We start from the raw sequence: 16,088 nt of genomic DNA, 5'->3' as shown, positions 1-16,088 counted from the left end.
TGCGCACGCACCCCAGATTTGCGCCTAAATTCATATCAAAGTTCCATGTGAACCAGTCCATTGAACTACCTACCTTTTTTCCAGAATCCCACTAGCATGGCCGAAAGAACCCTACACACACTGGATGTGCGCAGGGCAGTCATGTTCTACCTGGAAAAAACTAAACCACTGAGGAAAACAAACTAATTTTTTTTTTCAGTGGCAGCAAGTAGAGAAGGCGATCCTGTCTTTAAATCAGCTATCTCAAGGTGGATTGTCAAATGCGTCGCACTATGTTGCACTCTTGCTAAGAGAGAACTGCCCTTAAGCCTAGAGCACATTCTACTCGAGGCACTGGGGCATCCATAGCATTCATTGCAAATGTTCCTCTTGAGTCCATTTGCAAAGCGGCAACCCGGAGTTCTGTACACACCTTTACAAAACACTATTGCCTAGACACTAATTCTAGGTCTGATTCTCGTGGGACAAGCAGTACTAAGACATCTTTTCTCTACTGTTCCTTTTCACAACCCACCTCCAACTCCGTGTACTGCTCGCTAGTCTATGCACAGCATGTGATTCTAAGCAGATAACAAGCATCAGAAGACCTGCATTACTCACCGTAATAGCATTTCTGATGATTGTATCTGCTTAGATTCACATGCGCCCTCCCTACCTCCCCGCTTGGGGTGGAAGGAACATAGACGTCTTACTACTTTCTCTCTTTATGTACGCACTATAGCCTTGGGCTCCCTCATGGCAGAAAAATACAATTGGAGGGACCTCGGCGCATGAGGGATTTTGGGTACACTACAAGTCACAATAGGGATAGTGTTAAAGACGCACCTATGCCAACGTCCCCCTTTCGGTCCACGAAAGACGAGCTGCAATACTCTTCAGTTACCACTTTATGTCAGACTATATGCACAGCATGTGAATCTAAGCAGATACAATCAGATATACTATTACGGTAAGTAATGCATGTCATATCACCATTGGTGCAGCTGTAGAGAACACCAAGGGAGACTCGTGTCCAGCTGTGACAACTGTGAGAAGACCCGTCTGAAGGAAGCCTGATGACCAACTTCTGCTGCTGTCCTGGAAGAGCCCGGTCTTGCTATCTATCTTCAGCAGTCCTGCGAAGGAGCTGAAACTTGTGGAGTGGATGGAACATCCATTCCTAATGTTTGCTCAGTACCCTGCGAAGAAGAGCTTAAAGTGCCCTGGGACTTCTCTGTGACTGACCAGCTCTGAGTTTGGGCTACTGGGCCGCGTTGAGGCCTGGAACTTGGGGGGATCCTCAGCTTTTCCTACAAGACTTGGCTCAGTGAAATTCTGTAGTTCTAGCTTCAAGGGGAATCGTGATAGGAGGGAAGGTCCGACCGCGACAAGTGAGTCAATTTGCGTCGCCATGCTGCAGTCACTACCGTCTGAAACTGCTCACCTGAGACGAGTCCAGTCCTGAGAGGGGTCCTGCATCGTGTTTTGCTGCATTCTGTCACCCCAAGTAGTTGCACCAGCTAGAAACACTGACCGGAGGGAGATCTGTTTGAACCTGCGAATCAAGGACTGAGGCTGACGGCGGGAAAAATTATCTTGCACCTTCCGTTATCCTGCCAACTCTTGTGAAGAATCTGAGTAAGGGGAAAGGGAGGGGGTTACAGTGGTTCTTACCTGCCCCTAAACTCACTTTAAAGGTTTTGCTAACTTTTCTACAACTTTTACAATACTTTGGCTTTGCGATTGCTTGATCGCGTAAGCCTTCCGAAAGCTGTGACACTTTTGTTAGAATAACTTGTCCTCTAACCCATGGAATCGTTCACTGCAACCCAGAGACCATACCTTCTTTTTTTTCCAGCGTTACAAACTGTCTGAAAAGCTTGGGCATATGACCTCAGACAATTTATGGAAGGTCTTTTGAAGCTAGGGCTTATTCTTTGTGGACCTGCAGTGCATAATCTAATATGAACTTTCCTTTGCAGGGTTTTGAGCTGTATTATACCCTCCTCTAGTGACTGTATATGTGTATTCTATTAGTGTTGTGTGATAATTTTGCTGGCTAGTCATTTTTCATAGTGATATTTGGCCATAAATAACTATTTATATGCATACTGTTTAACTGAAATTTGTGATTCCCATTGTGTGCTCATTGTGGACCCTCTACAAGCTCACCACCTCCCGAGACTTAGCATAGACCTCTCGTCACTGCTACCTTGACCTGGTTTGGCTACAGCTCGCTTGTCCCTGTCACAATATTGGTTGGCCATCTATACCTCTGTCCCCCAGGCCAGAGTATAGAAAATATGTGCTAACAGTGCATCGTTGCAGACCCCCTATTTCTGATCCTTGGCTATGGTGACGAAAGGGTGGAGGTGGAGCCTAACTGCAAAGCCTGCACAGAAGAGTTGAGGTCCACTCTCCTGGAGAAAACAGCACTTTCCAAGCCAGGAAGCAATTACAACCCAAGTCCCACAGTAACTTGAAAGTGAAGAAGGAATTGTAGCCGGCTTCCTTCTAGGTGAATGGTTGCAGACAGCGATTCCTGCTCCTTGGGGGTACCTCTGGTGGGTTTCTGTGGCAGCACTCTGGAGAAGCGGTCGGCAGCAATGGATTCAGCTCACTCCAGTGGCTTTGTTGTTTTGGCATCTTTCTTAGTGCCAAGAAGAAACTAATCTCACTGGTTGGGTTCTCCTCGATTACTCGGTCCTGAACTCTGGTGAGGGGACTTTTGGTGAAGAATTCCTGCCTCTGGAGGTCCGCACGGATGCTTGCAAAGTTTCAGTCTGGTTCAATCTTCGGAAGACGATTCACTCCATAATGGTCCAGGTACCCCGGGCATTGGGATTCTGTAGCCCCTATAAAGTCGCAGGAAGTCGGGGGAGGTCCCAAAAGGAAGGTCTTGAGGCTAGTTGTTCCCACCAGCTGAAGGGAGGAAGTATTCCTTGATGGGAAAATTTGGTCGGCACAGCTGCAAGGCTTCATTGGTGCTTTCGCGGTTCTGGAAGATGATGCTGGTGTCTCGACTAGTCTTCTGCTTCGGATTCCTTGTTCTATGCCTGTGGTCCCAAAATCCTCACCTTTTATGCTGGAACCCATTAATTCACACTCCTAGAGCTGTCATCTGGGGGATGGCTGTCCTAGAGGACAGGCAGCAGCCCAGTTCTGACTGGTTTCAGCCAGGCAAGCCTACAGACAAAGGACAGTGAAGTTTTGGGAGCCTCCCTCACTTCCTACCTTCCCAGACATGCTGGAGCCAGGGCGGGCTTCACGGCAAAAGCACGCCAAAGGCAAAACTCAGACTCCGAGCTACTTTAATGAATCGAAGAAAAGCCCAGAAGGAACTGACAAACGTAAAATGGCGAAAGACAGCGGGCCATTTTGGGAAATGGTCACTCATGTGTGCTGTACTGCAGCTGAGATCAACCTGCTAGTAACCTGCACACAAGGTAGTAAAATAACTGGCAACAGCCATTTGTTAGTCATTGTAACAAAATGTTACACGAGTGGGAGGAGGAGTTACAATGTAATCCCCCAACTCCCCACATAAGGTGGTATGTGATGGACCCACAAAAGAAAAGTTAAATAAGATGTTATCTTACTATTCTTGGCAACTGTAGTTCTGAGAAGGAAAAGACACTGCTCATAGGGTGCTGGGTGTCACAAAGCAAACGGCAGATGCCTGTATTAAACATATGGAGTTTATCAGACTCATGAAACAATACAAATGAAAATCCCAGTCGGAGAAAGAGTGAGGAGTAAAATGTTCGACTTGGGAGTTTCAAAAGCAAAAAAGTCCAGAGTCCAGCAAAAGTGCCAGGAGTCTCTCAGGTTAAAGGGAATTGGCACAGAAATCGAAAATTATTCCCAACAGCAGCTATCTCAACTCAAGCAGCGGGACCAAATAACTCACCAATTAGATTAAGGCAGCTCCAGATAAATGGGTTGATATCCTATTGATTTTATTTACCCAAGTGGTATTGGCCGAATAAATGTTATCTTGACAGAAATCGTTAGTTCTCATATTTAAACGAGGTGACCTAACTATTTTGAACAATTATAGGCCCTTACTGATTAGGGACTTGGATAACAAGATTTTTGCGTCTTTGCTGCTGCAACATCTGAAAGCCTGGTCTCTTGAAACCGGTAGTCTGAAGACACCCAAGGTGGGTTTCAAAAAAATCAAGGTACAGCTATTAATGTGTTTTTTCTTTTTGTATTTATTGGATATGCCTACAGGAACTTCCCTGGGAGAAATCATGTGACCATGTTTCTGATGCTTAATCTGCTTAGAATCACATGCTGTGCATATAGTCCCAGTGGTCACCGCAGAGTTTTGCATCTTGTCTTTAGAGAATTGAAAGGGGACGTCGACATGGGCGGGCCTGTAACAACATCCATAACGCGACGTGTAGTGTACCCAAAATCGCTCACGCGTTGAGGTCCCTCAGATTGTTTTTTTCCATCCAGCATACTGGTTGCCTTATGTGGAGCTTGTCCAGAGAAATTGCTTACTCCTACGTCCCATCACCTACGAATCCTCTCCTGGGTCGAAATCACTGCTGTGCTGTAGTGGTCCGGATAGCCATCAGAAGAGCCCTCTCCTGATTTAAAGGAGCGCACCTTTTTATGCATCGTTGTCTTTTTAGCTGCTGCTGGCCTCATCCCTGGGTAGAGCAGATCGCGCCAGACGTCCTTCTTGGCCGCACGATTGAAGCCGCAGGAACCGTGAGTTTGCAGGAACTACCAGGAACAACTGCCATGGCACCAGCTTTTCTCCAATGGATTAAGGTACTGTGCACATTTGGTCGTTCTCTCCGTCTGACCATCCGGAATCGGGATGAACCCTTCTCCTCCTCGAAGATTTGTTCCTTCTTCCTTCCCTCTTATAACTTTTCCTTCCACCTGACAATATCGAAGTACTCTTGGCATCTCGAACTGTTCAACGTGTGATCCTTGGCAACTGAGCATCTGCTCCATTGACACTGGCGCAGGCCTATTGACTTTAATCTGTATCTTTGAACGAGTCCGCCGATTCCTTTGCCTTGACAAAAGTATTGCCTGTGATTTTATCCACTTTTCCCTTGTTTGAAATTCTAAAGTACAAAGAGTGTTAACTTCGTGAGCATTTCTATTTGCGGGTACGGGCTAATATCACAACACCGTCTGTTAAATCCTAATGTACTTGCCTTGAATTTGCTGGAACAAGTGGAATTGGTTGTGTGTAGTGTATTTTACGTGTGGTTTTGAATTTATAGAAGTGTAGTGTGTTTAGAACAGATGGTTTAAAAATAAATGTACTTATATTTTTTTACCTGAAACCTTGAGTCAGTGTTTGCTTGAGTCACAGTAATTGTGGTCCTTTGTGTAATCTCTACTACTGCTCATTTACTCTTGAGATAAGTCTGGCTGCTCCGCTACTGCTACCACTTTAACAGTGTAGTACAGGCGTGTACCAAAGGTGAACTTGTATTGCCACTTGTAGTCTCAATTGTGTGTCGTGGCCCCTAAGGGCACTACCTGCACAGGATTCTGCCTAAAACCCCCTGCCCCCATATTGGGTGGATTGCGAGCTGTAAAAACCTATTGGCTCCCCATGTTGATGCAATGCCCATGGACGCCCCTTATTTGGCGTGTCTCCTGTAGGAGAAGAACTTTTACCCTATGCCTATTCGGATAGGCCATGATTATGTGTGATTTGGTGAAGTTCCCTATCCCCCTAACATTCCAGCTCATCACTTTCAATTCCATTACCGTAGATTTGTCATTTTTAGTGGGTGTCCCAGCGACCTCTGACCATTATTTCCGTCTTTACAAATTCTACCATTTCCAAACTTGTACTCTACCGGTAAATGTTCCCTCTTTTCTCTCCTACCTGCCTCAGTAGTGCAACTGGTGCGTAAACGTTTGGATGGGTCTGGTAATAACATAGATCCCAACCCCTCCCACCCTGCTGCCCCACTCAACCTAGCAGTGAGTCACTTCACGTCCGCCTTGCCCCACCCGTGGCCTACACCAACACGGCCACCTTTTCCAGACTTGACCCAACATTAACTTAGCAGCTGCTGCGGGGCTAACTGCTGCCGTTGTGGCCCGCACCACAACTTTGTTGCTGGATAACATATTTAAATGTACATGTGGCGGCGGTAGGTTACACATCAGGTGCTATGTGCTCATCCTAGAATTAAGGATAGCTAGTAATTCAGTGTTAACCAGTTCAGTCACACCGGCGGTGATTGTCCTCTTCCCTATGGTCAGGGATCGGTATTTGAGCCTCTGTTAATGTTAACGGTATTTGTACCGTGCACCGTCACCAACGGAATTGGTCCCCAGGCGCTCAGGCGGATCTGCAAACAGAGTGCAGGAATGGGTTAGTCTGGAGTAGAAGGGAGTAGGAAAGTGAGAAAGTGATGTGCTGTTGATGGCTTCAGTTCGGTTTCCACTGTGCGCTGAGCTTTGGTGTGAATATATCCGACCGATGCGAGGCCTTGTGTGCTGTTGGTGTGGTTTGTGTTTGTTATGCTGTGGTGACATTCGTGCGCTTTACTGAGCGAGAAGATGGTTGTGTGGATTTTCGTGAGCTAGATATGCAGAGATTTGAGCATAGTGTTAGTGGGTTATATGTCATAGTCCTTATAAATCGTGTTCTATGTATCCAGTTATCCTATAGGTAGGCATATTTTTCACTTTTTCTTTCCTGTCCATCTAATTGTTGAGTGATGACCTGGCATGTTCCCAGCTGTTTGAAGTTGGTGTAATCGGTAGGGGCCTTACTTGTCCCCCACTCTGGTACTGGTGCTGTAGTTGGCATTTACCCACTCCCTTGTTTATTTTCTGTCGGTGGTCCATTGTTGCCTTTGTATTTTTTTAGGGCCAGGTTTTATGGCAAGCAGTGATCAAGTCGCAAGATTTGGGATACCTGGTTAAATGGAGGGAAGCTTATGTTTCATATATGGGCAGGTGGTAATTAAACGCCTAAATAGCAGGAGAAAGGCCTGGGATTTACAGAGGGCAAGTGATATTTAAAACATCTAGTGTTGACAGACCTGGATTTCGTGACAGCAATTACTTTCAAAAGAATTGCTGGCAGTACTTTGAACAACTAGAATTTGCGACGCCTAGATAACGGGAGAAAGGCCTAGGTTTCAAATGGTGGCAGGCATTAGTTAAAGCACCTAGAATTGAGGCACTTGGACAATGGTCAAAAGGCCTAAGTTTTAAAGAGAAGCAGGCAGTAGTGAGAACAGTTTGATTTGAGGCACCTGGATAACGAGAGAATGACCAGCAATAATTAGAACACATGGACAACGCCAAAGAGGCCTAGGTTTCAAAGAGTAGCGGGCATTAATTAGAGCAGCTGATTTGAGACACCTAGGCAACGGGACAATTTCCAAAGCTTGCGACCAAGGCTGATATTCACTGGACTGTCCCAATGAGGTGCAGGTTAGTATTAACAATGTTTACGCAACGTCTGCTACTCAGCTGGTTCAATTGTATTCTCAAGCATTGGCGATGTGAAGGGTTATTTCTTTTATCTTGAAAGAAGGTGGTATTGCAGGGGTTACACTGGAAAAAAGTCTCTTAATTTCCAGGCTAAAGATTTTCTTTTGCCTATTGATTAAATCTTTAATGACATTTTATTTTTTCCCCTTTTAGCAATTCACAGGCCATTCAACAGCTGTCTCTTCACTCATGTTCACAACAACGCGGCCTCCAAATGAAAGCCAGCCCTTTGATGGAATCACGGGCCTCTATTTTCTGTCAGCAGGTGTTCATGATCGATTGCTCAGTGTATGGTATGCACCCTTTTTCTTTATTTGCGATCGCATTTTCATGGTTCTCCCACTCCATTGCATCTGTTAAAACACTATATATTTTCAGTCACATGTGTGGCTTGCATACCCTTGACAATGAGTGGCAATAACAGGCTGTTCTATTCGCCCATGTTTTGGTTGAACTAATGATTTCTATTTAGTGTGCTTATTTTCTTTTGTAGGTATACTTTATCAATATATTTACTTTTAGCACAGAAAATATTAAGTATGCAGTGTTATGACTAATGAACATTTTAGGGTTACAGACACATTAAGTGGCTTCAACTATTGTATGTCGTCTCAGTTGGTAATTCAGATTTTTCCTGATTGACAGCCACCAGTGTAATAGATGGACATGAATGAATAATCTTTACTTACATTTTAACTGTTCAAATCAAAGCACAATGTTTAATTGAGTGGCATGATCGTTGATGGTTGAACTGTGATGCTTTGTCAGAAAGGCAAACGCATATGCAAATCTGGAATTGCTGGGCAGATAACCACTTAGGCAGTTATCATTGGTCACAGAATTTTGGATGTATGTAAGGTTTGGTATATAAATTCCTAATTAAAATTGAATGTGCATCTGATGAATAGAGGTTGCAAATGTCTTGTATATGTTGGGCAAGATTGTCTGTAGTAACCGTGTGGGCTGTGGGAGACTACACCAGCCTTGTCCTCTTGACAATAGGTAACCCAACCTTTGGTATAGGCCTGTACTACACAAGTTGGTAGAGAGACTGAGCAGCCAGGCTCCTCTCAAGAGGGGTCAATGTGAGCTATAGGGCTGTAACATAGAGTTCGAGGGGATTGGGTCCTCCGACGTATTCCATATCTGACAAGTAATCACTACAGCTGCGCTGCTTTGGAAAATTGTCTGCGTTGATGACGTAGATACGCTGTCCTCGAGGGCCTCCGTCGAGCCGACGTCACTGGATGTTATAAGTAGGACGCCCGTAGCCTCAGTTCAGTTTTTTCCACGAGCGCGTTCGCTTCGGAGATTTCGGCACGCCTCGGTTCTTTCTTCAAACTTGGTTTGTGAAGATTGTATCATGTCTTCTTCTTCCGTCCTGCAGTCGTGTTTCAAGAAGTGTCGGGACTGCGGTTCTAAGATGTCGTTGACGGACCCGCACAACGCCTGCCTTGGGGAGGACCACGCAACAGGCGAATTGTGACGAATGCCAGTCGCTCACGTCGAAGGCCTTGAGGGTAGCGGAAGAAGCTTTCGGTAGGTAAGGTTTCCAAACCCCGTAAGCCGAGATCCACTGGACTTTCCACTGACGATTCAAGCGGCAGCTCTCCGCGTCGTCGGCACAAGTCCAGAGGGTCTCAGTCCCGGAGTGGTTCCTGCCATTCCTCTGTCTCGTCGAGGCACTCACGGAAGCGCCATCACCGATCGCCTTCCTCGTCCGAGGACTCTGCCCAACGACGTGTTGCTTGTCCTGGCAAGCATTCGACTCCTGCGGAATGGGAGGCATTTTGCAAGAAAACGTTGGTGATTTTTGAATCACAAGGCTCTAGCCATGCCCGCTCCAGGTCCTCGACGCCCTCAAGACCGTTGGAGCCTGTGAGGTCTTTTTCGAAGGCATCAGAGCCATGTCCGTCGAGAGGTTCACTCAAGGCTCCGGCTCCGAGGAAACCTTCAACGCCATCAGCGCCGAGGCCATCTAAGGACACGCTCTGGGCACCGCCCTCGAGGACTGTTGACGCAGTCGGCACCATGCTCGACGTCTGCACCGATTCCATCGACTCCTTTCAAGGATGCTTTGTCGGAGGTACCCCGTGGCACGGTGGAACCCCCGAAAAAGCCTCTGGCCAAGTCCAAAAATGTATTGGTCCCTTTTTCTGTGCCCCATTCCAGCCTCTAGATTATATTTGAGGTGGAAGAAGGGTCTGAGGAAGGTTTGGTTCCTGATGAGGTACCAGACGTAATATTGTCTGGTCATAGCCAGATTGAAGACTTGCGTCAGTTGTTGTATGATGGCAGTGTTCTGGACACCTCCCCAGAGGTGGAGTTTGGTAGGCCTGAGCCTGGTACGCACGCTGAGTCTTTGTACTGGTGACTTATGTCAAGGGTGTTGGAGTACTTGGGGTGGTCTGCGCCCCCAGTGGATTTTCTGCAGGATGACCTGACAGATATCCTGGACCTAGGTCCACCAATTGACCCGGTTCTGCCATTCAATATGGCCTTGCAAAGAAGGGCGGTGGCTTGGACTGCTCTGGAGAGTCTCCCGGCAGTAGTGAAGTTGTTGCCGAGAAAATACCGCCCAGCGAGTGGCGACCCTGGCTACTTGTCCGTGCACCCTACTCCGGAGAGTTTGGTGGTGCAGGCGGCCACGGCCCCGGCTAAACGGGCATCGTACCCTACTGATGGGGGACGACAAGCATTTTGATGGTTGGGCGAAGAAAGTGTTTTCTTCAGGGGGTATGGCAGTCAACCCTGTGTGTGCATTAGCACGTTTCATTCATACTCTGTGGAATTGTTTCCTTAGCGGCTGAACATATTCCCGAAGGGGAGGAACGGGATGGCTTTCTGGCTCTTTTACAGGAGGCCATGTGTGAATCCATTCAGTCTGGTCTGGACGTGGCAGACTGTCAGCCGGTCCATGGTCGCAAGCACCGTGATGCGCAGATTTGCATGGTTGCAGAAGTCGGGGTTTGCTCCGGATATACAAGCCCGGCTTCTCAACATGCCCTTTGATGGTGACCATCTTTTTTGCAGCAAGGCTGACGCGAGCATTGAGAGGTTGCAGACCTCGAAGGCTGCAGCGAAGTCGTTGAGCGCTGCAGTTCGCCAACCTCCGCCTTTTCGTCCTAGGGGACAGCAATGGAGGGGAGGTTCCTTTCGATATTACTCCTTTGGTAATTAGAGGGGTGCTGCAAGTCGAGGAGGCCAACGTAGGAGTACCAGAGGTGGAAAACCGGGAGCTCGAGGTGCCAAGGCCGCTCGAGCAGTTGCCTCTTTGCCCTCGAGCACTGCCGCATCCGCTTCAGCTCAGTCATGAGGCCATGTCCCATGGTTCACCGGTTGGAGGAAGGCTGGCGCAGCATCTTGTAAAATGGCGTGCCATTACTTCAGCTGTGTGGGTTCTGGAGATCATGGCCCACGGCTACTGACTTACTTTCCGGCAGAGGCCTCACGACAATCCACCAGGGAATCTCTCTTTGAAGAATCTGGATCTGCTCCTTGCGCAGGAAATCAAATCACTGCTGGAGAAAGGCGCCATAGAACTGGTGCCTGTAGCGGAGAGGAACAAGGGATGGTATTCCCTTATTTTTTGATTCCGATGAAAGACAGGGAATTGAGACCCATCATGGACTTGCGTGGTTTGAACAAGCTCCTCAGGAAGTTCAAGATGGTTACTCTCTCTCAAGTCCTCCAGGCCCTTCAACTTCAGGACTGGTTGGTGTCTCTCGACCTCAAGGACACTTACTTTCATGTGCCGATCTTGTGCTTTGGTTGGAAGTACCTGAGATTCGTGGTTGGCGACCCGTACTTTCAGTTTCGTGTCCTGCCTTTAGGATTGACCTCCGCCCTGAGGGTTTTCACCAAGCTCATGGTGGTGGTGGCAGCGGATCTCAGGAAAGGGGGATTCATGTCTACCCCTACCTGGACGATTGGTTGATCAGGGCGGGCTCTCCGGAGATAGTCCTGGATCATCTGTCAGTCCCTGACACTCCCATCACAGGCTGGGCTTCTCCCTCAACTTGAAGTCCCACTTGACAACCCTGCGGCTCCAGTACATTGGAGCAGTGCTGGACACATCCCTGGGGCAGCGTTTCCCGCCCCCGGTGAGGGCTCATCACATTCTGCAGATGATGCACAAGTTTCAACATGCTCAGTCTCCCGGCGTTCGAGTTCTTGAGGTTGCTCGGCCTCATACATCCTGCATTCTTCTGGTACCAGAGGCTCGACTGTGGATGAGATCTTTGCAATGGGCTCTCAAGAATACAAAATCTCCATAATCAAGGCTAAGGCGTCTTCCTTCAACACTAGGATTTCAGAAGCCAAATCAGGGACCAAAGAAATCTTCTCCATCTTTAGAGAGCTTGAAACCCCTGCGTCCCCCCCTTCTACTCTCCTAAAAGATGAAGCCTGGTGCAACAAAATTCAATCCGCCATGCTGGATAAATTGGACACTCTACACTCCAAGATCCTTGCACACCAAAAAGCCCTCAACAACCTTCTAGCCAAACACACTGGCTCCCCTGCTCCACCAGCTGACACCTGCCAAGCCCCTCTGTTTGAGTTCAAGGACATGACTGAATCCGAAGTCGCTGCCCTCCTTAGATCCATCAAGCCCTCCAATTGTAAAGGGGATGTCTGCCCAGCCCAGGTGATCAAGGATTGTGCCCCTGCCCTTGTCCCCCTCATCACTGCCTTCATTAATGCTTCATTCAAGTCTGGCCATGTTCCAGCTGAGCTCAAGGAAGCATGGGTTCGTCCGCTTATCAAAAAACCCTCCTTAGACCCTTCGGTCCCAGGGAATTATAGACCCATTACCACTGTCCCATTTTTACTAAAAATCTTGGACAAAGCAGCTTACCTGCAAGTTCAAAAATTCCTCGAAGATAACCATCTTCTTGGTCTTCGGCAGTCAGGCTTCAGGCCAAGACATGGCACCGAAACGGCACTTCTTGACCTCAAAAACCAGATGGACGACCTCAGATGCAGGCAAACCTGCTCTACTCCTCCTTTTGGACCTATCAGCTGCATTCGACTTGGTGGATCACAAGACCCTATGCCACCATCTTGCCACCGCAGCCAACTTCTCCCCGACTGCCTGCAACTGGATAACCTCCTTCCTGCAGGACAGAGCAATGAAGGTCTTCTCCGACTCCTCCTGCGCTGACCCGAGCATCATCCAATGTGGCGTCCCTCAGGGATCATGCATCGCCCCTACCCTCTACAACCTCTTCACGAGGCCGCTGTTCAAGATCCTAGACGCCCTGGGCATCTCATACACTAACTATGCTGATGACACTCAGGTGCTTATCCCCCTCTCTGGGGACTACCTGTCTGACCTGAACACGCTCAACTCCATTTACACCACCATCCAATCCTGGATGGCAGAAAACTGGTTATGCCTCAACAGCGAGAAAACCGAGCTTCTGCTGATTGGCTCCCCGTCCACCCTGGGCAAGCTGGACAAGCAATACAACTCCTTCACCATAGATAACATTCATATCCCTGTATCCCAAACAGTCAAGACCTTGGGTGTCTACCTGGACTCGAACCTGAACATGAACAGGCAGGTCAATGCCATTGCATCCTCCTCAGCCTACTACTCCAAACTGCTCAACGCAATCAGACCGTACCTCTCCCAACAGAATTGCCTAACTATCGCCAGGGCAATCATTGGCTCAAGAGTGGACTACTGCAACGCCCTTCTAATAGGTACGTCTGGAAAAAACCTAGCGAAACTCCAACTAGTCCAAAACAATGCCCTAAGGGCCGCCACTGGACTATCACGCAGGGACCACATCTCTGACCTCAGGCGTCAGGTCCATTGGCTCCCAGTCAAGGAAAGAATCCTGTTCAAAACCCTTGCCCTCACGCACAAATGTCTTCACGATCTGGCCCCCATATATCTCGCCCAGAGATTTTCTAAACCTTGTGCTTCCAGGCCCTCCAGAGTGGCCTATTCCAATTTACTAACTGTGCCAAAAACCCGCCGAGTACGTGCTGGTGGCACAAGCTTTCCCACCATGGCATCCACCCTCTGGAACTCCCTTCCACCGCACATCAGACGACTCGACTCTCACACGGCCTTTCGCAAGGCCATCAAGACTAGTCTCTTCAATTAATGTGCCTGTTCTCTGTTTCGCTACCTTGGACCTATGTATCTGTAACTCTGTTTGTATACTCTAAGATCTCCTCTGGGGTGGCTTTTTTGTAACCCTTAATCAAGCCTTCTTAAGCACCACTTACCAGCGCCTCTATGCCTCAGGGCTGCAGTGCGCTTTACAAATGTAAAAAATAAATAAATAAAAAATAAAGATGCAGTGGTTACAGTCCTCCGGCAGGATGTTGGACCCAGTTCAGGTGTCGTCCTTGGTCGTTCAGGACCTTCTGTGGTGGGCCGTTGAAGGCAATCTGGTGAAGGGGGGCTCCCTTTTGGCTACCCTGGCTGGAGGTGACTATCGTGACGGGCGCATCCCTCATGGGATGGGGAGCTCATGCCCAACGAGTTGACATTCAGCGGTCGTTGGTCTCCGTCAGAGTCCAGACTACATATCAATTTGTTGGAGCTGTGGGCCGTCAGGCTTGCCCTGAAGGCTTTTCTGCCGACTGCGCGAGGGAAGAATGTCCTAATTCTGACGAACACAGTGGCCATGCAGTACCTCAACAAAAAGGGGGGGCAGGGTCACTTCCTCTTTACAGAGAGGTGTGATGCAGCTCTGGTTCTGGGCCATCCAGCAGGAAATTTCGATCTCGGCAGTTCAACTGGCCGGAGACGAAAACAAGACGGCAGACGCTCTGAGCAGGCAGAGCACGATCTCTCACGAGTGGGCGCTGGCTCAGGAGATTCTCCTGGAGATCTTTGCTCTTTGGGGGACCCCACAAGTGGATCTCTTCGCCACCAGTGTCAACTGGAAGTATGAAAGGTTCTGCTTGCGGGAATTTCCTCCAAGAGGAGCCTTGGGGGACGCGTTCGTGGTGGAGTGGTCCTTCCCACTGCTGTACGTGTTTCCTCCAGGCCCCGTCATTCCACAAGTGCTGCAGAGGTTAGAGGTTCGGTTCCCGCATGATCCTCATTGCTCTGGCATGGGCCCGGAGAACGTGGTACCCGGACCTTCTCGACTTGTCCATCTGCCCTCCACGCTGTCTTCCCTACCAAGATGATCTGCTCTCAAGGGAGTGGGGTCAGTTCTCCATCAAGAGGTCAGATCCCTCAACCTTCATGCTTGCCTTCTGAAAGGTTGAGGTATAAGGATTGGGACTTCCCTGTAGACTTGATGGAGGTGTTGCTTTCGACCACACGGCCTGCAAAAAAGTCCCTGTACCGAATATGGATCCTTTTTCATGTGACATTCCTGTGGTGCTGTCTTTTTTTGCTTTCCTTGGCCCACATGGGCCTGCAAGTGGGTACCATTAAAGGTTACCTGGCAGCGCTGTCCATATTTAAGCGCTAGTCTGAGTGTTCTTATTTTAAAATTCCTTTTTAATTTCTCAGTTTCTGAAAGCGCTCACTAATGTGTTTCCACCGTCACCTTTCCAGATGCCCAGTAAGGATTTGAACCTGGTTCTAAAATTCCTCATGGGTGCTCCATTTGAGCCTTTACATTCTTGTCCTTTGAGACTGTTAAACCTTAAAACTCTATTTTTAGTTGCGGTTACTTCAGTTGTAGGCACTTTCTGTTAAGCCACCCTTCAGTGTTTCATAAGGACAGGGTTGTCCTTAGGGTTCGTCCGTCCTTTCTTCCGAAAGTGGCGTCGGAATTGCATTTAAGCCACAAGGTCATTCTTCGGCGTTCTACCCTCCTCCGGATCCTGGTAAGGAAGAGGAGAGGCTCCATAGGTTGTATCCTAGGAGAGCTTTAAGTTTCTACATCTCGCGCATTTCCTGGGTCAGAGTGGACGATCAGCTCTTTATAGGATAAGCTGGAAGGCGTTTGGGACAAGCTGTTACTAAGCAGACTTTGTCTAGATGGATTATCTTGGCAATTTCTGAAAGTTACCGCTTGGTGGGCAAGGACCCTCTTGTAGGATTATGGGCCCATTCTACTAGGGGTGTGGCTGCCTCTACTGCCCTGCAGAGGGGTGTTCATATTCGTAACATCTGTGAAGCAGCCACATGGGCTTCAGTCCATACTTTTGTAAGACACTACTCCCTAGATTCTATCCATGGGCAGTATCTGGCCTTTGGCAAGGCGGTCCTGTATTCTGCAGTTTGATTGGGCAGTCTAAAATCTTTCCCCTCCTCCATACGTTGGTACTGCTTTGGGAGTCTGTCATAGATATGGAATACGTCGAGGACCCAATCCCCTCAAACAGGTTACCTTCTTACCTGGTAACGTTCTTTCGATGGGATGGTCCGACGACGTATTCCATATCGTACCCTCCCAGTCTGCCCCGCTACAGAATTTCTTATGCTATTGCAGCTTACATTTCCGCAAGGCTTTCTGTGGTCATACTGGCAGAAGATTGGTGCCACACGTTCTGGGGAAAAAACTACAACTGAGGCTACAGGTGTCGTGCGTCCTACTTATAACATCCGGTGACGTCGGTTCGACGGAGGCCCTCGAGGACAGGGTATCAACGTCATCGACGCAGGACGCAGACACCAAATGTTT

At 48.3% G+C, this 16,088-nt stretch overlaps 1 protein-coding gene across 1 annotated transcript in view; it reads left to right on the top strand.

The window, feature by feature from the left end:
- WDR43 (WD repeat domain 43) overlaps positions 1-16,088 on the top strand; it is a 489,892-nt gene that overhangs the window by 173,429 nt on the left and 300,375 nt on the right. Inside the window, exon 5 of the mRNA XM_069608719.1 lies at positions 7,633-7,772. Within this exon, the coding sequence (XP_069464820.1) occupies positions 7,633-7,772 (140 nt within the window). The remainder of the gene's footprint in view (positions 1-7,632; positions 7,773-16,088) is intronic.

The sequence above is a fragment of the Ambystoma mexicanum genome, chromosome 4q, assembly GCF_040938575.1.
Source record: "Ambystoma mexicanum isolate Mex_15411 chromosome 4q, UKY_AmexF1_1, whole genome shotgun sequence".
Lineage (NCBI taxonomy): Eukaryota > Metazoa > Chordata > Amphibia > Caudata > Ambystomatidae > Ambystoma > Ambystoma mexicanum.
The sequence above is the reverse complement of the archived record's forward strand: the minus strand, read 5'-3'. Positions and strand labels throughout refer to the sequence as shown.